At 39.7% G+C, this 23,758-nt stretch overlaps 4 protein-coding genes and 1 pseudogene across 4 annotated transcripts; 3 read left to right on the forward strand and 2 right to left on the reverse strand.

Annotated features, from left to right (window-relative positions):
- The first annotated feature begins 1,533 nt into the window (after positions 1–1,533).
- Positions 1,534–3,694, forward strand: LOC111779868 (VAN3-binding protein). The gene is made up of 7 exons (XM_023660045.2): positions 1,534–1,785; positions 1,867–1,950; positions 2,026–2,094; positions 2,163–2,526; positions 2,613–2,789; positions 2,886–2,981; positions 3,058–3,694. Exons 1-7 carry the CDS (start codon positions 1,624–1,626, stop codon positions 3,270–3,272), a joined length of 1,167 nt encoding a protein of 388 aa, XP_023515813.2. The 5' UTR covers positions 1,534–1,623; the 3' UTR covers positions 3,273–3,694.
- LOC111779865 (putative E3 ubiquitin-protein ligase XBOS32) lies at positions 2,624–8,526 on the reverse strand. Its single transcript, XM_023660041.2, has 12 exons — positions 7,364–8,526; positions 6,687–6,746; positions 6,544–6,615; positions 6,283–6,458; positions 6,038–6,198; positions 5,703–5,761; positions 5,553–5,599; positions 5,199–5,339; positions 4,987–5,075; positions 4,263–4,704; positions 2,871–2,938; positions 2,624–2,690 (listed from the first exon to the last, which is right to left on the reverse strand). Exons 1-10 carry the CDS (start codon positions 7,556–7,558, stop codon positions 4,295–4,297), a joined length of 1,410 nt encoding a protein of 469 aa, XP_023515809.2. The 5' UTR covers positions 7,559–8,526; the 3' UTR covers positions 2,624–2,690; positions 2,871–2,938; positions 4,263–4,294.
- A 1,122-nt stretch (positions 8,527–9,648) lies between these two features.
- On the forward strand, positions 9,649–11,211 carry LOC111779866 (RING-H2 finger protein ATL13 pseudogene; annotated as a pseudogene).
- Positions 11,212–12,259: 1,048 nt separating this feature from the next.
- Positions 12,260–17,941, forward strand: LOC111779860 (cyclic nucleotide-gated ion channel 17). Its single transcript, XM_023660037.2, has 7 exons — positions 12,260–12,635; positions 13,049–13,625; positions 14,122–14,334; positions 14,438–14,736; positions 15,842–15,953; positions 16,128–16,364; positions 16,607–17,941. The coding sequence occupies exons 1-7, from the start codon at positions 12,601–12,603 to the stop codon at positions 17,324–17,326; spliced, it is 2,193 nt and encodes a 730-aa protein (XP_023515805.2). The 5' UTR covers positions 12,260–12,600; the 3' UTR covers positions 17,327–17,941.
- A 701-nt stretch (positions 17,942–18,642) lies between these two features.
- LOC111779619 (protein SUPPRESSOR OF MAX2 1) lies at positions 18,643–22,577 on the reverse strand. Its single transcript, XM_023659704.2, has 3 exons — positions 21,074–22,577; positions 20,553–20,853; positions 18,643–20,468 (listed from the first exon to the last, which is right to left on the reverse strand). The coding sequence occupies exons 1-3, from the start codon at positions 22,270–22,272 to the stop codon at positions 18,897–18,899; spliced, it is 3,072 nt and encodes a 1,023-aa protein (XP_023515472.2). The 5' UTR covers positions 22,273–22,577; the 3' UTR covers positions 18,643–18,896.
- Between the last annotated feature and the right edge of the window lie 1,181 nt (positions 22,578–23,758).

A 23,758-nucleotide genomic window follows, 5' to 3' on the forward strand; every position in this document is an offset into this window, starting at 1 on the left:
GACATGGTAGTAGAAACATTGCTATGTCATTTTTGGTTTGGTCGTGTCGTTGTTACTAACCCACTTACCCATTATCTCTCTCTCTCAATGGTACCTTCTAGTATCATGAAGTATCACATGATGCCATTCCAATTGATGTGTATGGGTAGAAGAAGGTTCACATTGATTGGAGAGAGCAGCAAGTGCCAGTGAGGATGCTGGATCTTGAAGGGGATAGATGGTGAGATCTCGCATGATCAAAGAAGGGAATGAGCACCAACGAAGATATTGGGCCCTGAAAGGAATGGATTGTGAGATCCCACGTCAATCGGAGAGGGGAATGAAACATTTTTATAAGGGTGTGGAAACCTCTCACTAACCGACATATTTTAAAAACTTTGAGGGGAAGCTATGTATAGAACATGGGGTATTCGGTCGAGTAGTGTTTATATATATGTAAAGCTGGAAAGAAAATAACTTTTATTTGTTAATGATATTTAGTTTGAAATAATGAAGCTATGAATTGTAAACACATAAACAAGGAATCCTTTACCTCTAATACTATTATTGACTCAAATGATGAGATTAGTGAAGATGTAATGTCTTTAGGAGATATCGGGAATATAATCATTAACAAAACCTCTTTAAATGTAACCTTTGGAATAAAGTTTTAAAGCACATTATTTCAAATCTAATTAGACGTCGTTAATAGATTGATTAGCTACGTGAGACTGTCTCTTGGCTCATAGGTCCCGATACAATGTTAGAATTCTAACTCTTCTAGAATGATATCTTATGATTGCTCGTACTCTTCCGTTGTGAGCTTAAAATTTGTGATGGGCTATTTTGGAAGCAACGTAGCCCAGGGTTGATTTGGCAAAAAATGGGCCTATGTATATAACATAGTATGCTCCATTGATGGACTTCCTTTTATTGATTTATGTAGTTTGAGCTACTTTTTAAAGCAATTAACTTACAAATTGACTATATTGTCCTTTAATAATATAACATCATGATTGAGGTTCATGATCCTTAATCACAGCCTTAAAAAAAGTTTAATTTAAAAGAGACTTTTAACATAATGAGATGCTACATCAAAGCTTGAGGAGCATAATGATGGTTTAGACACACCTTTAACCAATTTGCAAAATCACCCCTCCAAAGTCCACAATTGCCACCAACAGGTGTAACAATCCAAGTGTATAGCAAGTAAATATTATCCGCTTTAGTCTATTACTATCGTCGTTAGCCTCAGCTCTACTATGGAAAAGTTTAACACCTTTATGAAGAGTGGTTCGTTGTCCAACTAACAATATCATACCATTGTGGAGGTCTATGATTTCTAACAAGTTATGCTTTAATGGAGCCATGTCGTCCCCATTCCTTTTTATCAAGATATAAGTTGTCCAAAGAAGCATGCTTTGGTTATTATGGCCTTTTCTTTTATGATCGAGAGGTGCTAAGTGGTGGCCCTTGGACAGCTCTTCCATGGAGACCTACCACTGCATCAGCTTTAGTTTTTTTGATGCTTAGCTCTACAGCTTCTGGTTTATATATGCGCCTGGATGTGACCTTTTCATTGCCCTTTATTTACCCCACAACTAAAATTGCTCTAAGCTAGCTCAGTTGCATTTTGGACTCAAAATGGAACCCACAACCCCTTCGCCTGCACATCCTGAGACTATGGACATGCTTTCACGAGCATGGTGTAGTTTTGCAGTTCAAACTCTAAGCCCTGAGCTGCACCCTGAGAAATCTCTAGCTCTCTTAGACACCCCCATCAAGGATCGTTCAGATCCTTTTCCAGTGAGTACAACATTTCTTGTTTTCTGCCATTTGTTATGTTTCAGGAAGATCAAAGTAATCAATTATGGGATTTATTGATAGATTCAGAGAGTGCAGAAAACTGTAAAGATGGAAGCTGAAGATCATGTCAAATCCATACCACCATGGAAATCAAATGATATGAAGGTATCATGATTATAGTCAAATGATATGCTTGTTGAATTCATAAGCATCACATTTTTTTTTTTTTTTTTCTTTCAGTCGTTTATATGGATGCAGCAAGCAATGCATCCGGAGTTGAACTACAGCAGTAATTTCAGAAAGAAATGGGTAAGTTTATGGTTCAACAAGTTTATAAATTCAGTGGCAAATCTAATATAAATTCACTGTCCTTGTAGTTTCAATGGAAAATCGTGCCATTCAAGAACTTGTCAATAAAGAAATGGCTAAGTAACATAAGACAGAGTCGAAGAGATGAAAATAGGCTTCAGAGGGCTGAAATTCATGCAGCTATATCCGTGGCTGGTGTAGCAGCTGCACTTGCAGCCATTGCAGCCGACACCTCAAGATCGAAGGATGACAACTCAGGCTGCGGTAGGGAGGCTGCAGTGGCTTCTGCAGCCGCTTTAGTGGCAGCACAGTGCGAACAAGTGGCCCAAGCAATGGGCGCCAAAAGGGAACAGCTTAGCAGTGTGATTGGGTCAGCCTTGAGCAGTACCACTGCCAGGGATATCCTCACGCTCACAGCTGCTGCTGCCACATGTAAAATATACTCATTCTGATATTCCAGCTTTGGAATCTTGTGTTGGGTTCATAATCAATGCCAAATCTTGTTCTTTCTTTTGCAGCCTTGAAAGGAGCAGCCACGCTTAAAGCAAGATCCGACTACAAAAACAAATCAACTGGAGGAGTTGCATCCGTGCTTCCTATAGAAGACAACCATGAGATTGAGATTGATTTCAATCTTGAAAAATCAAGATCCATGCTTGCTAAAGGTGTTCTTCTCAAAGTTGAGTCACCAAATGGTAAGAATATGCAGCTATTTCATTACATCAGAGAAAAATGACAGTCAAATCTTTATTTGCTTTTACTAAAAGATTGTATACCTTTTCTTTTTTCAGGAACGTACAAGAAGAGATCCATCTCCATCGTCCAACACGACACGAAAGTGATTCTGAAGATCAGAAAGCTCAATATGTTGAAGACCAAACAAGAAAGTATGTTCTGTTATAAGATCAATACTTATGAAGGCTATGATTCTACAAGCTTTGACTAATTAACTGATGTATGCAGGTGTGGTGTTAGATATGTTCGTCGAGTTATATAGGGATGAAGATGCAGGCGCCATTGACGACGTCGATGAGGAGATTCATACATGTTATCTCATTGTTTTAATGACAAATAAGGGCACATTCAAGTTAGACATGGCGAATGATTATCATAAGTATAAGATATGGGCAACCACTATAAATCAAATGCTCATGCTTTCTGCTCATTCTTTTACATGAGTATGAACCTTCGTGTTCTGATGTTATGGTGTTACTTCATGCATCTTACTGTGTTTCCTAAATTCAAAATTTGTAGTTTAATTAGTACATATGTTCATCTTAAATTGTATGACAATATTCTTTTAGCATCCACATTATTACTTTTGTAATGTGGTGCAATCATTGGCTCTTATACTATTTGTAACCCCCTAAGTCCACCGCTAATAGATATTGTCTGCTTTTGCCCGTTACATATCGCCGTCAACCTCACATTTTTAAAACGTGTATGCTAGGGAGAGGTTTCCACACTCTTATAAAAAATGTTTCGTTCTCCTCTCCAATCGATGTGGGATCTCACAATCCGTCCCCCTTCGGGGCCCAGCGTCTTTGCTGGCACTCGTTCCCCTCTCCAATCGATGAGGAATCTCGTAACCCACACCCTCCCTTTGGGGTTTAGCATCCTCGTTAGCACACCGCTTAGTGTCCATCCCCCTTCGGAGCTAAGCGTCCTTGAAGGCACACTGCCCTATGTGTGCCTTTATACCATTTGTAACGGCCCAAGCCCACCGCTAGCAAATATTGTCTTCTTTGGGCTTTCCCTTTCGGGCTTCCCCTCAAGGTTTTTAAAAGGAGTCTTTTAGGATAAGGTTTCGACCTCCAATCGAGTTGGGATCTCACAATTCACCTCTCTTCAAGGCCCAACATCCTCGCTGACACACCGCTCGGTGTCTTGTAGGGAGAGGTTTCACCTCCAACTGAGGTGGGATCTCAATAAAATCTTTCAGAAAGAAGAAAAGTGAACTCCAAGCCACTAAATAATTCTTATGTACATTGCTTCTACAAACCACAATGGCTGACCCATATTTACAGCAAATGAAGGTCAAAATCAAACTACTAACAATGAAGTAAGGATTCAATCAAGAAAGATGGAAACAAACATGAATAAGGTCCAAACAGTATCAGCATACACTCTCAGGGATTACATATTGATTAGCTACAGAAGAGAATGACCTGTGATAAGTTGATTACTGGAGCCCTCGCCTTTAATATCTGGCCAAGTGGTTCTGCAAGTTCCGGTTGACACAACGTGGAACTAAAGAGTGACATATATTCGGCGTTTCACGACAGAGATTGATTGATGGAAGTCTCTGGCAACAAAAGGAAACTCCCAGAGAAGTTTCGTCGACATGACACAACTCGAGCGATCGAAGCTGGGAGGTTAAGGGGGTAGCTTTTGATGGTGTCTCGTGAGAACGTTGGCCTATTGGAAGTAAAAAACTTGTTCTTGCAACTTCCTTAACGAGTGCTTTTTCAGGAAGCTTAACGAATGACACTATGCCATTGCGACAGAGCGGACAAGAAACCGAACCTGGAGGGCCACGAGATATGGTTGTCCCGCAATTTGTAGAACAGAGGTATAAGGCACATCTAGTACAGAATTCATGATCACAACCTGCAGGACATTGGATTTCTTATCAACCCTTCAACAACCCCACCTACCAAAAGACGTAATAGCTAGCTGGGCTGACTACAGAATCTAACACTTCAAAGTTCATTATGTTTGAAACATTGAAGTTCAAACTTCTGCTCATACTCAGCAAACTTGTTAAAACTTTAATAGAACAATTTAGCAACAGAAATGATGTTCACATAAATAAGTTGGGTTATGCAAGATGAGGAAATAAGAACATAATTCTCAAGTCAAGTATATGATATTGTTAAGTTAATCATATACCTTCGGCAGCTACCGTGCACTTCCTCTCTAAACAGACAATGCATGGATCCTGGCATCCAGGGGCAGACTTACTATTCCATCCATATTCTCTGCAAATGGATCCAAAAGGGATTCAGAATTCAATTTCACTCATCATGGCAGTAGAATGAACTACTGCATTCATCATTGTGTGAAGGATAAGCAGTAGAATGAACATAACGAATTCCAGTTACCTAGCAATTTGAACAATACTCATAAGGGGCAGAGATAGGTAACGAGAAGGAATAAGTTTTGGCCGGCCTACAGGCTCTGTGGAGAGAATGTCCTCGAGCCAACTTTTATGCCATGAGCGAGCGACCATCAAAGGTGTCCAACTGTGTGAGAACAAGAAAAAAAAAGTTCAGTTTCTACACAACCACTACTGCTATCAATTTTAAGAAATAGTTCGCTAATGAGTGCCCAAGTCATTAAAAGAACCTAAGCTAATTTCTTATGTTCAGGAGGTGACCTGCTGTAACAGGATCCAAACATAAAGAAAGATTCAAGTTCACAGAGTACAAAGAATAAGCCAACTGTATATTACGTACCCATTTTCATTTTCAGTGGTCAGGCTGGCACCCCATGCAATCAAAAGCTACAAGAATAGAAAACAGTAAGCAATATCCTTTCAAAGAGGAAAAAATAATACGTTCATTTGATCCCATTTCCGATTCTTTTCCTTCAAGTGGAGTACATACTTTACAACATTTTGCATTACCACCGCATGCAGCATAATGAAGAGCTGTACTCCCAGGACCTACGAAAGTTGCAACAGACAGGCTGCTTATATCATCGCAAGGGATAAAAAATCAAACTGCTCAAGCACTCTTCACTTGCCCACAAAATAGAAGGACAAGGAAGCACATTTATAGAGGTAATGCCATAACTTTGTGATCATGTTTTGTTATTGTGGAACGAAAGAGTTATAAACATGTAAGATGGTGAATTAGAAAGGATAGTAGAAGGCTAACTTGGAAAAGAAGGTCTCAAGTTGATTTAGTGAAAGAGAAGACAAAAATTCAAAGGGAGAAACCTATTAGATCAATTACGGTTCCATCGCCTATAGTCACCTCAGAAACAGATGCCCCTAATTCCAGAAGTAACTGCACGCTTTCAGCTTGCGCATTAAGAGCCGCCATGTGTAGGGCGGTAATGCCTCCATCTGCTGATTGGTTGATAAACTGAGACAAGGCCCTGGAACACAAAATTATGATGTTAATGAACCATAGTAAGCATTTCAACCAGGAATTTTTTCATGAAGAGGAATTCAACATGTACTTATGATCAAACTCTGAGATTGGTTCTTCATTATCTCTTATTTGACTCATTATTTCCCTAAAATTCGGTATACTTGGAATATAATCAGCAAGAAGAAGCCTGATGCACCGGGAATGACCATTTGTAGCAGCTAGATGAAGTGCAGTGCCTCCATTCAAGTAATCTGCTTTATGGACCTAAAATGTGCAACAAATTTATGAATGACTAATAAGTTGCTCACATTATGAACGTGACAGCTAACATGAATGATAAATTACTCACGTTGGCTCCAAAAAGTACTAAAATCAAAACAACTTCCCAGTGACCATGTTGACAAGCTTGCATCAAAGCAGTCTGTGTACCGAAGTGTAAGGCAGGCAATGATGAACACAAGATACATACTGAATTTGAAGAAAGTGTAATACCTGACCCCTATAGTTCCTTAAATCAATGTCAACTCCAGACTGAAGCAAAAGATGGACTATCTGCAAACATGTAAGAACAAGCACAATGACAACAGCCTATAAGATTCTCTAATCTTAAAGGGAGTGTGTGAGATCCCACATCAGTTGGAGAGGAGAACGAAGCATTCTTTATAAGGGTGTAGAAATCTCTCTTTAGCAGACGTGTTTTAAAAACCTTGATGGAATCCCGAAGCTAGACACCAGGCAATGTGCCAGCGAGGAGGCTGAGTCCCGAAAGGGGTAGACACGAGACGGTGTGCCAGCAAGGACGCTGGGCTCAAAGGGGAGTGGATTGGGAGTCCCACATCAATTGGAGAAGGGAACGAGTGTCAGCGAGGACGCTGGCCCCGAAGGAGGGTGGATTGAGGGGTCCCATGTCAATTGGAGAAGAGAACGAGTGCTAACGAGGGCTCCGTATGGGGGTGGATTGTGAGATCCTACATCGGTTGAGGAGGAGAACGAAACCCTCTCTTTATGAGGGTGTGGAAACCTCTTTATAGCATACGCATTTTAAAAACTTTGAGGAAAAGTCTAAAGAGAATAATATCTGCTAGCGATGAACTTAAGGCCGTTAAGGCCGTTATAGAGTGAGACTAGCTTCAAAAATATTATGAGTCTGCATTTAAAGAGTGAAGTACCTCGTGATGGCCATGAGCAGCAGAGAAGTGGAGGGGGGAATTGCGAACACCAAAAGTAGAGTAGCGTGCCAACCGAGGATTACACTCCAACAAAGCCTGCGCTTCTTGAAAATCCCCATCTCTTGCAGCTGAAACTAAACGTTCCCCAGATGCAGAACATCCAAAGGAGTTTACCACAGCGCTTAAGAGTTTCATGGCATTCAAATGTTAAGAAACTAACAGCTTCGAAGCTCCAGAAAACTCCTTAAAATGGAACTGAACATCAGAAAACTCCTTAAAGTATGGATGGAAAAGCGACCTATCCATGCACCAATAAATATATATATATATATTCGTTTCAAGCAAACAAATAACAACCAAATTTGAAATCTCCAGACATCCAAAAAAGTTGGTTGCAACTGCTAGAATTCCACTAACCCAAGATTCACCAACCTAAGATAATGATAGACGAGTAAAAAGAAAGGAGAATATCTAGGTTCGAACCAGCATAACCTGTTTTGGGGCTAATGTATAAGACATTAACCAAATTTCGTGAGCTCCGAGATGTCGGGAAGCAAAAAGTAGCTGATGAAATCAAAGCCAACCCAATTCCAAATACCCGATTTTCATCAATAACAAAAGAATCTCGGAACACGGACGCTGATTCAGAGAAAATGTAAGAAGCAATATTGAAACATACCAACAAGAAGTGTTTGTGAGAAGTAACAGAGAAAGCACTTCCACCTGGAAATCTCTGCAACTTCTCAAAGAAGATAGCCTAAGAAGAAAGGAAAGGTACGATGATTATAGAAGAATGTAGCGACATTGAATCATAATTTCCATAAAAGAAAGAAGGGAATGTGAAGAAGAAATCCCAAGTGGGAAATTGTTTTAATGGAGACGATGACCTTTTCCTACACAGCCTGAAAGCGTGTCCCAATGCTTAGACATTATGTTCAGTCAACTCGGTAGTTGAATCGTTGTTTTCCTCTCCAGGCGTTGTCCCACCATTTCAGTGCTTGCCTCCATTCATTCCTCCAAATGATTGCTTCCCTCCATTTCTGAGCTTCGCCAGTACTTATTCCTACCTCCAAGCGTTGTTGTTGAATGCCCAATCCAACATTTGGGCGCCAAGGTTTGTTCATACTGCTCGATGATGAGAGCACAAGGAAGGATGACCCGGTCTGCTCGATTTTTTTTTTTTTTTTTTTTTTTCTTTCTTCAAATTCTGACTAATTAATTATTTTTAGATTTTGAATATTAGCACGCTATATCATAATTATAATATATGATTTGTTAAGTTGAATTGGTGCATGCTTCTTGTTGATATTATTATAGTTTTTAATAATTCAGGCATAATGTTTAAGTCGAGTTACATTTTATAAACTCTCATTACATAATAATGAAAGTTATAGTCTTACCCATTTTAAAATTTTAATTTTGTATTTAATAAATTTATTATTTATTCGACGTTCAAAATTAAAAATAAATTTTATGCAATAAAATTTTTAAAAATGAAATTTTAAAAATATTGAGTAGAAAAAAAGAAAAAAAAAACTAAATAGACGAGATTTAAAAGACTAAATTTTCATTTTAACTTTAGTCATCAATTAGTAGTATGAGATCCCACGTCCGTGAAAAATAGAAATGAAACATTCTTTATAAGTGTGTGGAAACCTATTATAGCATACACATTTTGAAATTGGAGTATGATGTTGTAGGTAACCAGTCAAGTAGTGAAAACCTATAACAACCTAAGCCCATACGTAACGGGCAAAGCGGACAATATCTACCAATAGTGAGCTTGGACTCTTACAAATAATATCACATTTAGGAGTGTGTTAGTAAGGATGCTAGGCTCCCAGGGGTGGATTGACCGTTACAAACGGTATCACAGTCAGATATTGAGCGGTGTGTTAGTGAGGATGCTAGGCCTTTAAGGGGGTGAATTATAAGATCCACGTCGATTGGAGAGGAGAACAAAACATTTCCGAACGGGAGAAACATCTTTTAGCTAAAAATTTGTCAAAAAAAGAATACATGATTTAGTGAGGAGGTTGGGCATATGTGTTTGAATTTTACCAAATCCGTTTGAAATGTTTGATTAGGGAAAGAAAGTCAAATTAGAAGGTGAGTTTCAAGTGCACCTGCTACATCGTTTGAAGTCACCACATTACATGAGCATCCGACACTTGTGCCACACCCACATGATTTAAATTTTGTTTTGATTCTAGTAGATACAACGTCACACAAAGTCAAAAGAAAGAAGCAGACAACAATGTGGAGACTCCCTTCTGTGCGCCTGATCTGTCTCTCAACTCCCAAATACACCCTTCGTTCACACCAAACCCAAGCCTTTAGCCTATGAAACTTCACCAAATCGAGTTGGGTTTTGCTCCATTAACATGGATTCACTGCTTCTGCAACTTAATGGCACTTTCTTCCCTTCACCACCACACCTACACCCTCCTCCTCCTTCTCCTCCTCCTCCTTTGGCCTTCAACTTGGAAAACAAGATCCCTCCAAGTGTTCTTCTCATCATAATCATTCTAGCTATTGTCTTCTTCGTTTCTGGTTTGCTTCATCTCCTTATTAGATTCCTCTGGTCTCCTCCCCCATCGCAAACAGACCCTGAAAGTTCAGACGATGTCACTGCCTTTCAAGGCCAATTACAGCACCTCTTTCATCTTCATGACTCTGGGGTTGATCAGTCCTTCATTGATACCCTTCCTGTTTTCCATTACAAAGCCATTATTGGGTCCAAATCCCCATTTGACTGCGCTGTCTGTCTCTCTGAGTTTGAGCCAGAGGATAACCTCAGGCTGTTGCCAAGATGCAGCCATGCTTTTCACACACAATGTATTGACACATGGCTTTTGTCTCACTCAACCTGCCCTCTCTGCAGATCTAGTTTGCTACCTGATCATTTCTCCCCCCACACCACTCGTGCACCAATTGTTCTTGTCCTTGAATCCGGGAGCGAGAGTTCTGTAAACAGAGAGGGTATAAATCCGATTTCTGGGTCAAATTCGCAAGTGGGTCTTGGTGGAAATGGTGAATTTGAGGCAGGGGCGAGCGAGATTACGAAATTAGAGGATTCAAACCCAAGTGTAGTGACTGTAAAGCTTGGAAAATACAAAAACATCGATGCAGGGGAAGGTGGCAGTAGCGAGAACAAGAATGTGGATTCTCGTCGGTGCTTTTCAATGGGGGTTTTTGAATATGTAATGGACGAACATTCGTCTCTCAAAGTAACCATCAGAAGCAAGCCAGTGAAGAAGCATCCAAGCAGGAAGCCAGCTCTGCCGTCGACGCCTGGTTACAGAGCAGCCATGTCCGAATGCGACTGCGAATCCAGAAGAGAGTTCAAAATCAGTGGAATTGAAGCTATTGGGGAAGTGAAAAAGGAAGAGATTACTGATACAAACAACAACAAAATGGAGAGTTTCTCTGTATCGAAGATTTGGCTGAGAGGAAAAACCCAGAGAGAATCGGCCGCAGATTCTTCAAGAAGGGCAGTTTCATTACGGTTTCCGATTCAGAGCAACCGTGGGAATCTCTCAGAGATGGACGTTTGGAGGTGGGAAAATGACGTCGGAGACGAAGAAAACCAGAGGCGTACCAGCTTCGAATCTGAACTGAATCAATCTTTTGCGAAGAGGACGTTACAATGGCTGATGGGAGGAAGACAAAACAAGGCGACACACTTAGAATCATCATCTTCCTCCTCTGTTTCAAATATCTAATTCTCTTCTGTCCATTTTTTTTTTCTTTAAATTTTATTAAATATCTACGTGGAATATCCTTGAAAGAAAATATAAATATTTTAATGGTTTCGGGGCTCTAAAACAATAATGACTGAAATTAATACGGTCACTGCTGATGCCCCGAAACGCAAGGCATTGTCACTTGCAATTTTTGTTATTTTTATGTTAAATTCTATGATTTAAATTTAATTTCAACTCAATTTCTATAATTAAAAAAAAAAAAAAAAAATCATGATTCAACGATTATATTTTTTTAAATCTATTATAAATTATCCACCACTTAAATGATTTAGATATTAAATCATTAAATAAATTATAAAAAAATTGAAACTGACATAGTTGAACTAAAAAAATATATTATTATATCAAATATCTTCGTAGTTGATGTATATTTAATTAAAAAAATAATGAAACTACGTATTTGTTGATTATTATTATTATTATTTGTATTCACATGGTTGATTTTATTAGATCGTAGTTTTAATAAAATTTAGGAAATAAATTGAAACTTTAAAATTATAAGGAGCAATATATATATATGTATATATACATATATATATACTGAAGAACAGGCCCAAAGGGCTCAGGGGAAGATTGGATTGGGCCTGTTGAAATATAAATGGGCCTTATTTATTCAACGTCTTGTTGGAGAGAAATAGCAGTATCACATGGCGGCTTGAATGATATTTTTCAATGCAAATTACGCCAATATAAAATAGATAGTGTCTGAAAAAGCACGCAACTAGAATTAGATTTTTCATTAAAAAAATGAAAACCCAGAAAAAGAATTAAAGAAGCGAGACTAATGGTCTTTAAGATCTCGCCATTTTGTTTTTTTTTTTTATTTATCATTCTTAAGATCCGAACTTAACAAAATAATTGTTAAGTAGATGATTAGCTTAAATTTAATACTAAAATGGATTTGTTAAATAGAGATGATTATGTGTTCTTTATGTGGGTCATCAAATTAAAAATAGGGAAGCAAGATCCAAGGATGTGAGGTAATGATTTGACCATTGCAGAATGTTTGTGGCTGATTGAGGAGAACCCACATGACAAAAAAAATGACTGAGCGAGCTGCAAGAAGTTCAACCAAATGAGTCAAGAGGGGGAGTATAAAAGTCCAAAATAATCACTGTTATTGGTAGGAACTGGAGGCGGTGTGGTTCCCTTCCACAGAATGATGGTCTAGTCGAGTCACGTGTTGTTTCGGCGGTATATAATTGAATGGTTCGATTCCTCTTTGGTTGGCTTGCCCATATTTTCATTTCTTCTTCCGATCGTCTCACCAAACAACTTTAATTCCTCGTTGAATTACGGATTGCCTCAATACCAAACAAACCTAGCTCGTTTCTCCTCTTCCTCTCTCTTTTTCTTTCTCTGTGCTTCTCCGATAGCTTCTGAGGAAATGGAGGGTTCTATTTGACACTATACGGCTGCTTTTTTGATGGGTCTTTGAGGATTTTACGTTTCAGCTTCTATCTTTTGTTTATGGGCATGGAATTGGGAAACGACAAGCTTGTTAGGTGTTTCTTCTTCCTTTGTTTCTTAGAATGTACCATATTGATAGCGTTTATTATTGATGAGCTGAATCTGTTAGTCGATTGGAAACAACGGAAATCTTGAAGTTTATGGGACCTGTTTTGCTTTCTTGTTGAGAAATGTGGTGGGATCTCAAGTTTTTTTGTTAGAGAACAATAGAACTCTGCAAGATCATCTGGCCTGTAATACTAGGTCTCTTTTTTACTTGCTTAGTTCAATTGGGTAGGAGTGATAAACGTAAGCTACTTCAACTAGTTCTATAACTTTGATTGTGTGGCGTAGCTCTAAAACTTTGATTTCTTGTGTTGGAACTATATAATCACTATGTTCCTATGCAATTATTTATAGACTGTTGTATAACTATTATGGCTACAATTTGTGTTCCTGAAATCAACAGGTTTTATTCTGATCACAAAAAGCATAAGGAATCTGCCATTGGAAGCAGCAACAATGAAGCAATGCAACTTGATAAGTCATCATCAAAATACTATATTCCGTCGTCGACATTCTTAATGCCTGACAATGGACTAGGGGGAATCAAAAGTAAATTCACTGAAACTTTTAAAACTGAGAAGTCTAAGGTGTTTCCGGAGGACTATGAACCATGGAGCAAAAGAATACTAGACCCTGGTAGCAAAATTGTTTTGAAATGGAACCGAGTGTTCATATGTTCGTGCTTATTGGCACTCTTTGTCGACCCGCTATATCTTTACTTGCCTGCTTTTAATGGGAATGGGCAATCCCAATGCGTGAGGACAGACTGGAAATTGCGAATTGTTGTGACTTCTTTCCGGACTGTTGCAGATTTTTTCTATCTTCTGCACATGATTATAAAGTTTAGAACAGCTTATGTTGCTCCTAGCTCTCGAGTTTTTGGGAGAGGCGAGCTTGTGATGGATCCAAAGATGATAGCAAAGAGGTATATTAGATCTGATTTTTTCATCGATCTAATTGCCACCCTGCCTCTCCCTCAGGTACCTCATTCAGACTTCCATTCCTCAACCTTTGACTTTATATTTGGTGCACTGTGTCTTTAATTTTCTTAGGCCATGCTAACCATCACATACTTGTGTCGATGCATTAACAAAGTGGTAGAACATCTTTCTCAGCCTGCTTCTTAACAATTAGAGTTCCACTTGGTCTAATATTTATCTTCAATCTGGTCTATTGAAGTCTATATAGAATTTTATGTTCAAAGGGTGGATGAACTTGTTTGTACGACTATCGTTCTCTAGGCCTCAAAATTACATCAAATAACTAGCCTTTTTTGTTTTTTTGGATATTTGTAAGTTCTGAGTTTTGCACTTCAACTATTTTCATGGGATACCTGACCCTACTACATTTGATTGTCAAGTAACTCGTAGGATATTGTAAAAGTTAATAGGAAATTAAGTGGGGTTGCCCCTTTAGATGTAGAGATATGTGATTTTAGAATTTTGACAGAGACTTGTAACTGCCTCTTCCATGCAGATTGTCATCTGGTTCATCATACCTGCAACAAGGAGTCGTCTAACGGATCATAAAAACAATGCTCTTGCACTTATTGTTCTGCTTCAATATATTCCGAGATTGTATTTGATTTTCCCATTAAGTTCAGAAATCATCAAAGCAAATGGAGTTGTTACAAAGACAGCTTGGGCAGGAGCTGCTTATAATCTTCTACTCTATATGTTGGCTAGCCATGTAACTCTCTCATCTCTATCTCTCTGTCCGATCTGAGATATAAATATGTAAACGTCTTTGCGGGGATTTCCAATTCGTATTCTTTTATTTTGATTTTTGGCAGGTTTTAGGTGCTGCATGGTATTTGCTGTCGGTTGATAGATATACGTCATGCTGGAAAACATTTTGTAGGAAGAAAGAATACAATACACTGGAATGCAACCTAACTTTTTTTGATTGCAATACATTTAACCATAGTGACCGCGATACATGGGCAAATAGTACACTTGTTTTTGAAAAATGTGGCCCGAAAGGAATTTTCAAATATGGCATTTTTGGGCAAGCAATGTCGAAGAATGTCGTCTCTTCAAGCTTTATTGAAAAGTACTTCTATTGTTTGTGGTGGGGCTTGCAAAACCTGAGGTACGATTTCCTTTTTCTTTATATTTAACTTCTCAGTATAGTGTCCTTAAGTGTAGCAGCTAGAACTCTCTTTCCCTTTAGAGGTAGAACCAATAAATATTTCGTATGAAATTGTTCCCCGGGCTATAGTTTTCTCCCTGTGGTTAGGAAAGCGTTATTTGGATCAAATGATGTTGCTTGTTATTTACTTCTCCAACTTTTGCTTGTAAAAGCTGCCCTTCCCTAAGGCTTTTACTATAAAGTATTTTCGGGTTTAGTTTGTCTTATTACCCACCCTTACATGAAAAAGATCTCTGGTGATCCAAGAGGAGACTTGAAAGTTCTCAAGTATCTATACGTATGTAAGCGATTTATTTCTGATCTCAAAAGGAGCTATGAACCACTATTGGAATATGGAAATTAGCATTTACTATTGTGAGATTCCACATTGGTTGGAGAGAATAACGAAGCATTCCTTGTCAGTGTGTGGAAACCTCTCCCTGGTAAACGCGTTCTAAAACTTGAGGGAAAGCCTGGAAGGGAAAGCATAAAGAGGACAATATCTGCTAGTGGTGGGTTTGGGTTATTACAAATGGTATCAGAGCCAGACACTGGGCAGTGTGCCAGCGAGGACGCTGGGTCCCCAAGGGAGGTGGATTATGAGATCCCACGTTGGCTGGAGAAGAGAACAAAGCATTCCTTGTAAGGGTGTGGAAACCTCTCTCTAGTAGACACGTTTTAAAACCTTGAGGGAAAGTCCAAAGAGGACAATATCTGCTAGCAATGGGCTTGAGCTGTTACAACTCTAGATGCAAATGAGTTGCCTTCTGTTGAATGAATTTGACTCGTGAATTGATCTTGAACATTGTACGGATTACATGCTTTTTTCTGCTAATTGAAAGTTTTTGTTGTGAACTTTGTAACACGTGAAAACCTATGGACTTGTTATCAAATTGTTTGGACAATTGTATAGGACGCTCATCATAGGTTCTGCACTGACTAGTTAGCTGGCAGACTAGCACAACATGTTGTATGGTCCATTCTTGTCTTACAATAGATGGTTCTTTAATTCTTCACTTTTTTTTTTCTTGAAAATACTTAAATAACTTCTGGCTTATTTTGTCAGTTCATATGGACAGAATTTGGAAACAACCACTTTTATGGGTGAGACACTGTTTGCTGTGCTCATTGCCATTGTAGGCCTTGTATTATTTGCCCATCTTATCGGAAACATGCAGGTTAGACTAAAAACTTGTATATATATATTTGCTTGCTGATTCTTGTTCCTCTCATATTTGATTGTTGAGTTCATAAAAGGAACGAAAATGGTTGATTTTATTGCCTTTCCTTGACATGCCCTCTATATGGCCAGAATCCTTTGATTACTTGTCTCACCATATCTTTTGATGTAGACGTATCTGCAATCCCTCACTGTGAGGCGTGAAGAATGGAGACTAAAGCAAAGAGACACTGAAGAGTGGATGAGACATCGTCAACTCCCTGAAGACTTGAAACGACGAGTTCGACGTTTTGTACAATATAAGTGGGTAGCAACTCAAGGAGTGGATGAAGAAGTCATCTTGCAAAGCTTGCCTGCTGATCTTCGACGTGATATTCAGTGCCACCTATGTCTAGATCTTGTCCGACGAGTATGATTCTCTTGCATACTTGTTCTTTATTTTTATACAGAGCCAAAGGCTGAGAAGTTTGAACTAGCTCTTGTTTCTCAGCTGGTGTTATTGAGCCACACAATAATCTAGGTTCTTACAAAAAGGAATCAGAAGTTCTTCCTGGTCGATTATTCGTTAAAAGTGGTTTAAAATACACTAATTGAGTTGCCATCTTCGACTCGCTAAGTATATTGAAGCACTTTTCGCCTCCTGTTTTGCAGGTTCCGTTCTTCGCACAGATGGATGATCAGCTACTTGATGCAATATGTGAACGCCTGATCTCCTCCTTGAGCACTGAAGGTACTTATATTGTACGGGAGGGGGACCCAGTGACAGAGATGTTGTTTGTCATACGAGGCAGATTGGAGAGCTCTACCACAAATGGAGGCCGCTCTGGTTTCTTTAACTCCATAACATTACGTCCTGGAGACTTTTGTGGGGAGGAACTACTTTCTTGGGCTTTGCTTCCAAAATCAACCACCAACTTGCCCTCCTCAACTAGAACAGTCAGAGCGCTCAACGAAGTCGAAGCTTTTGCACTCCGCGCCGAAGATCTTAAATTTGTGGCCAACCAATTTAGACGTCTGCACAGTAAAAAATTGCAGCACACGTTCCGCTTTTACTCTCACCATTGGAGAACATGGGCAGCTTGCTTTATTCAAGCTGCTTGGCGTCGCCATAAGAAAAGGATGATGGCAAAAGATCTGTTAATGAAGGAATCATTTACGTTACCAGAAGAAGTGGCAGATGGAACTAGCCAAGGAGGAGAAGGATTCTCTGTTGTTTCACATCCATCTCAGGCTAAAATGTTTCTGGATGTAGCCTTACTAGCTTCAAGGTTTGCTGCAAACACACGGAGAGGCGCTCAGAGAATGAAAGATGACTTGCCGAAGTTACAAAAACCCGACGAACCTGACTTTTCCATTGAGCCAGATAGATAAACAGTTTTCAGTCAGTGTTATCAAATAGCTAGATTGCTCTCTAAGAAGGGTGAAATCTATTTCAGATGAGCATCCTTTTTTCCATCATCTGGTACTTCGGACCTTACGGAGACCTTACGGGGGCTTGCTTCAATCCAATGCTTAGATGAGCCAGGGATGCAACGTCAGAAACCGTGCATTAATGTCGTAACCAGTAAGTTAGTCTCATTAGAATATGATCTTATAGACAGTACTTGTGTTCGTTGGATGGTTAAACAAGCTGCTGCAAACGTAGCTGCATGTTATACTTCACCAGAGAGTATATTATGTACAGTGCCTCAGGCAGATATTTATTGACCACAGAAACTTGATTTCTTTCACTAGACGGTGCCGAGACAGAGCTATGCAGGGATGAGGCTGCTGGTGGACTAGAAAACTTGTATTACATACATTTTTGTCATTTGTTTTGATTAAAACTTTCCAACTTTATGAATTATCCTCAGTTTTGATTTCCAGCGAAGTATGTAGCTGAAAATGCACATATGGCAACATTGCCGTGGATACAAGAGTTTGTAAAGGTATCCAGTTCAGGTGCTCCTGGCTTTATTAATATACAACAGACAATGATTCAGTTCATATCTCGAAGTTATATCGTAAGAACATTAGGTGGGGAGCTTTGTTCAAACACTTTTTATGGGCAACGCCAAATCGCTTAATTTTGTGTGGATACGAATGAAAAGGAAAACGGAAGAAACACAAAGAACGGCGGCTGGTTTCTGTCGCTTTCTTTTTCTCCTCCCACCGCCCACCTCTCCTACCTCTCCCCCCTTTCAACCATAAAATACAATTGGCCGCTGTCAGAAACAGCTACCCTCCTTTCAACCATACAAATGGCCGCTTTCAGAAACAGCTACGCAACATCAGCTTCATATTTATATTTGTTCTTTGCCCTTTGAACCTGCCTTAGAGTCGGTGACACCCCACTTATACTCATTTCTTTAACCCAAAGTCCACCTTACAAAGTCTTGAGGCAGAAAGGACAAGCAAGCAAGCTTGTCATTGCTCGTGCAAATAAACAATGCCCTTTTTTTAACATTCCAACCACTAGCATGTTTGCTTCGATCCATAACGTATTGTCATCAGCCTTACGGTTTGAAAATGTGTCTACTAATGAGAAATTTCCACACCCTTATAAAGAATGTTTCGTTTCCCTCTCTAAGCGATGTGGGATCTCACATTAACACTCACTCACGAACGGGAGGATGAAAATTAAGATAGTGTCTCCCATGACCCTGCTAAGCTATTCACTTGTATACATATGAATATGGAGGTGAAGGTGAAGGCAATTGAATCAAATAATTCCAAGGAGACAAGAAATTACAAGACATTGTTTCCTTTGTCATTCCTGTTCTATCAACCAACATACTGCTTTCTGTTTATCGACAATACTCAAAAACCAATTTCTTGCTTACCAACTATTTGTTTCAGGCATATCTAGATGCTGTCAAATTAAAACAACTCCCCTCCCCCAGCCTTAGGGGCAAACTATATATGCATATATACAACATTTTATGTTACCTCCACCCTATTCTCATAACCCATCTACTGCTGTAACTACTCTGATGTTACTAGGCAGCCGATCTCCTCGGCTTCGACTGCCTGATTCACGGTCTAGTTCGAGAGTAACGACTACTGACTTGTCTTGCATACTGCCGGCTGTTTTTGGAATGCAAGCCTTGAGATGGTTGAAGCTAGGAATCAATGCTTTCTCTGCCCATTCTTCTAAACCAGTGTCGCCAAACCATACCCCAGCTAATATTTTTTGAAGAGCATGGTCTTGTACCTCGATTGAGACTCCCTCTCCAATAATGGTGGAGAATTTTTCATGGATAGAAGTTTTAATGTGGCGGGTTATATGGTTGAAGTTGATTGGCTTGAAAACAATGGCGTCGTCGACGATATCCTGAAGCTCGCGTAATGCAGGTGAAGCTGTGGTTGATTCCATCCTGCTTAGGCTAGATTCATCTTCATGATCAATTGTGAGGTCGCTTGAATTGTGTGATCCGTCTGCAGTGTCGTCCTCTGCATTGGCAGCCTCATTCAAATCAAAAAACAGACTAGGAATTGTTGCTTTCCTGGTTTTTGTGAACCTTTCTTCATTGGAAAGCCAATTCCCTCGACGTTTTAGCAGCTTTTCAGACAGAGATAACCTCAATTGCCAACTTTCACTAGCTAAATTTGCAGGCTCCTTTTCACTAAGAGATTTGTGATGGGACGAGTAATTTAGATCATCCTGTAGCCGATCAGTTGTAAGGATGAAAATAACATTACCAAGGCTGATTTCTCGACCATGGGAATCAATGAGCCTACCACTTTCTATTGTCCGTTTTATACTCCCACGAAATATAATATCTGCTTCATCAATGTCCTCAAGAACTATCACTGAAAATGGATTCTTCCTAACAGCCTCTGAAATTTGATCTAACGGTGTTCTACCGCGAAAATTGTTGTCCAATCCTCTACCACTTCGTTGTGTACCAACACAAATAGTAACCAGGATGGACCCAGATACCAGTTCTGAAAGAGCTGATGCCATTTTCTGCTTGCCAACTTTGTCAGGCCCCGCAAATAATAGCCAAATGTCTCCTTTTGATCCAGCACCTTGACGTTTCCTGCTGCCCAATTCGCGTTGAGTTATTGTGTTAGCCACAGCAGAAGCTGCATCTCCCTGCCACCAAACCTTCTCCGTTAGAACTTTAAGGATCTTCTTGTATGAATCAACATCTGTTATGCCTAGAAGTTTGGCACTCATCTCTGGTCTGGATGATTTATGATTTTGGCCCAAAAATTCTTTGGTGCAGTGTTTATGAGTTTGCCCAAGAATCAAGTCTGTTCGTATTGAGCTGTAGTCAGATGGCTGGTTGAGTTGTGGATTCATATTCAGCTGAAGAGTTCTCCCAAGGCTTCTATTCACTTCTAACCTTGGCTGACAAGGCTGGCTCTTGAGCAAGTTTTGATTATATAAACCCATTATTGACATATTTCCTGTAGAACTTAAAAATTTTGGTTGATGGAAATTGGGATGAAGGTTCAAGCATGTATTATTCCATTTCTTTTGTAGTTCTTGATTCCTCTGCTTTACCATCAATTCCTGGTCCTTGCTCTGCAACAAAACACAAACATAGTTAAGCTCGACTTGATTTCACAAAAACGAATCGAGTTTCGGTTAAATTCGATCCAAAGCTACCTGTTTCGAATCAACTGGTTCAGCATTAGGAGCATCAGCTTTAGCCTTTTGCAGCCAGTGTGGCAGTGGAGGGTGATTGCTGTCTGTTTTGACTCCTGATGGAGATTTCTCAGACTCCTCGTTCATGAGTTTTTGTAGTTCTTGTTCATACTTCTGCATACACTGTGGGCAGCAAGTTGTTCTTGGATCATCATTTAGAGTCTCAGATTCATGTCTTAGTTGGCTAATGGGAGGCGTTGGAAAGAACTTCATTGGGGACAAGGATTCGATTGAACTGCCTAGAATCTCCATTGTTCCAAGCCTAAATGAACAAGAACAACAAAAACACTCAATACCCAACAAAGAACAACAAAAGAAATCAATCATGAACGATTAAAATAAGCATAGAAACGTTTCTAAGGGCTGTATACTTGATTTCTGCAATGACCCAAAAGTTCTTAAAGATCAAGCAAATGACTTTGAGCTTAACGATCCATAAGGTGGAGATGGATGAAATGAAAAGGATGAGAATCCAAAAGTACCTTGGATATAACCCAGAGCGAAGGGCTTTAGCCACAACGGGGACAACATGTAAATCCCAATCACTTTCGATGGAAGGATGATAGATTTGGCATCTCAAGAAGGTCTCACAAGTAGCGGTTCCTATCAGCCACAGCCGGCCGGCAGTTTCCTCACTGAACCTTGTCAATAGCTTTCCAATCTTCTGAACGGCAGCACGGCCAGCCTCGGATACAACGGGCTGCACTAACATGCCGGAACCTGGGGCTACAGAACTCGCCGGCTGCTCAATCAACCATTGTAGATTCCCCAAGTCAAGAATTATGCTCCCAGAACTCAAATTGGCTATTCGGGTCGCTAACAAATCTTCCAATTCTTCAAGTTTTGTGGGTATTTGTGCTCCATCTGATGCAAGCTCCTTCTCCAAATGGATAATCTCAGCATTTTCAAGCGGCCCTTCAGTCAGTTCTTTCTTATTAATTCGCCTAAAAAATTCCTCAATCATTGCATCTGTTTCCGAATCCCCAACTACGATTGGATTTCTCTTGGTCGGCCTGAGCAATACATCCACGATTCGTTTCACTTCCTCCCCTCTCGGCTGTTCCAATTGGTTAACGCTTCCCTGATGCAACCGTGGATTCAAATAAAGATTCCGATGAGGCGTCGGGGAAGCGTGGCAACCTAATCCAATAGGGGATAAATTCACCACAGATGTCGACGAATTCAAAGATCGTTCAATCGTAGCCTTTACAGCAGGGCTCGAAAAGCTCGCCTCCCGCATAATTCTACTCACGCTTGGATCATCGAGAATGGAAATAACAAGCTGCTCGAACTCAACCTTCACCGCTAACATAGGTTGTTGCTGCAATTCAGAAGAGCCACGGCGTTGGTGAGCTTGTGCGCGTTTAAGAGCTGCCATTAGCGCATTGGAGATTGGTGGTTCAGAGGCAGAGGACACGTTTTGGGCCGTAGGTAGGCGTTCGAGAGCGACGCTGAAACAGAGCTCAAGAGCTCTGCACTGAAGTGGGTGCGAAGAATTGGGATGAGACTTGATGCAAGCCTGGCGAAGAAACCCAGTTGGGGAAGCCAACAGAGTCGCAGCGACATGAACCGGCGTGGTCTGGCCATGGTTACGTCGACCCGCGTCGGCAATTGACTGGTTCAAAACAGTAGCCGCCTCCGACGTCAGAGTTTGCAGGATCGTACTAAGCCCAGCTCTCATTTCCAGAATCGAAACCCAAAAGACCCTCCTTTTTCTGTTTCAACCAATAAAAAACGTGAACAAATTTGACAGGAAAAAATCTGGAATTCTCTTTCTTCAATCCACCATTGAAAACCACAAAAGCTTCACACACGTCTCTGTTTCAATACGATGTTCCAATCCAGGTAGTGGGGGTGGAGGAGGATGAGGGACTGAGAATTCAGAGGTTAGCACCAAAAAGGAAATTAAAAAACAATTCCGGTGAGGTTTGGAAGGTGGTGAGAAGTAAGACAAATGCTCACTTTCAGAATCCAAATCGAAATCGAAATCGAAATCGAAATAGAAATAGAAATAAATGAGGAAGGAAATTTTATTTTTAAAAAAAAAAAAAAAAAAAAAAAAATCTGTTCCATTTCCCTTTCATTTCCCCATCTTGTCTGTCTGTTTCTCCACATTTAACTTTTATATAATTAATTAATGTAATTTTAATAAGTTAAAATCCCACCTCCCCAAAAGGTCTCATTTAGATGATTAGATCCCCCCTCTCTCTCTGTCTTTTCACCCCCTCAAATGACAGATTTACCCTCCAAACCTATCCTCCTTGTCACACATCCAATGTTGAATTTGATACCATTTGTGACAACTAGTAGATATTGTCTCCTTTCGAACTTTCCGTTTTAAAATGTATCTGTCATGAATACACTTTTATAAGAAATGTTTTGTTCCCATCTACAACTGAGGTAGGATATCACAGTTTTGTGTACGTTTCTTTTCAACACGTTAAAACTATAAAATTCATATTACTAAGGCACCCCTAAAAATGAAAGCGCATTTTATTGGTATAATTAGTAACTAGTTAATATTTATTATGGCAGCTAACTTGTTGCACTGGAGGTGGTAACAACCGGTACCAATCTTATGGTTCACATGATTCTTACTATAAAAAGAAATATTAATTAAATCTTTATTATCAGATGAGATGTATGGCTGAAGCTTTTGTTTTGGTCCACTAATTTAGATTTTCTTACCCTTTTTTTTTTTTATGCATTGATTGGGGAGAAGAACAAACTATCATTTATAAGGGTATGAAAACCTTCCTCTAACACGTTTTAAAGTTTTGAGAGGAAGCTCGAGATGGAAACCCGAAAGAAGACAATATCTAAGTGGATCTGGGTCGTGGAGAGGAAAGAGGGTGTGAAAGGGAATTAATTAGGTTTGACAAACTAAAACCACTTGTAAACCGAACCATTTCAATGTTCTCCTCCTTAGTCCTTAGGGTTGGGTTCATGAATCGTGCCCTGCCATATGGTTAATCCCACGGTTTGACTTGGTCAACCTGACCTGCCACACTCAATTCTCCACCCAATTCATCACTTTGACTTTGACTTTGACCCAAAACCCATCTCATCTCAATCTCCATCCAATTACTTATATCATTGTGAGGGTCATTGTGACATGTGAGGCTGGTAATAATACATAACGGGTCAAAGTGAATAATATCAATGAC

The sequence above is a fragment of the Cucurbita pepo genome, chromosome 18 (assembly GCF_057944985.1).
Source record: "Cucurbita pepo subsp. pepo isolate OVF chromosome 18, ASM5794498v1, whole genome shotgun sequence".
Classification (NCBI taxonomy): domain Eukaryota; kingdom Viridiplantae; phylum Streptophyta; class Magnoliopsida; order Cucurbitales; family Cucurbitaceae; genus Cucurbita; species Cucurbita pepo.

Bases quoted from the DNA above. Each gene is read 5' to 3' on its own strand.
- LOC111779860 (XM_023660037.2), top strand. From the start codon at position 12,601: ATGGGCATGGAATTGGGAAACGACAAGCTTGTTAG. The intron at 14,335-14,437 runs GTAACTCTCTCA...GATTTTTGGCAG, and splicing joins TCTATATGTTGGCTAGCCAT to GTTTTAGGTGCTGCATGGTA. The intron at 16,365-16,606 runs GTATGATTCTCT...CCTGTTTTGCAG, and splicing joins GTCTAGATCTTGTCCGACGA to GTTCCGTTCTTCGCACAGAT.
- LOC111779619 (XM_023659704.2), bottom strand. From the start codon at position 22,272: ATGAGAGCTGGGCTTAGTACGATCCTGCAAACTCTGACGTCGGAGGCG. The intron at 20,854-21,073 runs GTACTTTTGGAT...TTGTTCATTTAG, and splicing joins CGCTCTGGGTTATATCCAAG to GCTTGGAACAATGGAGATTC. The intron at 20,469-20,552 runs GTAGCTTTGGAT...GTTTTGTTGCAG, and splicing joins AACCAGTTGATTCGAAACAG to AGCAAGGACCAGGAATTGAT.
- LOC111779868 (XM_023660045.2), top strand. From the start codon at position 1,624: ATGGAACCCACAACCCCTTCGCCTGCACATCCTGAGACTATGGACATG. The intron at 2,095-2,162 runs GTAAGTTTATGG...CTGTCCTTGTAG, and splicing joins GTAATTTCAGAAAGAAATGG to TTTCAATGGAAAATCGTGCC. The intron at 2,790-2,885 runs GTAAGAATATGC...TTCTTTTTTCAG, and splicing joins CAAAGTTGAGTCACCAAATG to GAACGTACAAGAAGAGATCC.
- LOC111779865 (XM_023660041.2), bottom strand. From the start codon at position 7,558: ATGAAACTCTTAAGCGCTGTGGTAAACTCCTTTGGATGTTCTGCATCT. The intron at 6,199-6,282 runs GTACATGTTGAA...TTTGTGTTCCAG, and splicing joins ATCTCAGAGTTTGATCATAA to GGCCTTGTCTCAGTTTATCA. The intron at 5,076-5,198 runs GTAACTGGAATT...ATCCATTTGCAG, and splicing joins AGTATTGTTCAAATTGCTAG to AGAATATGGATGGAATAGTA.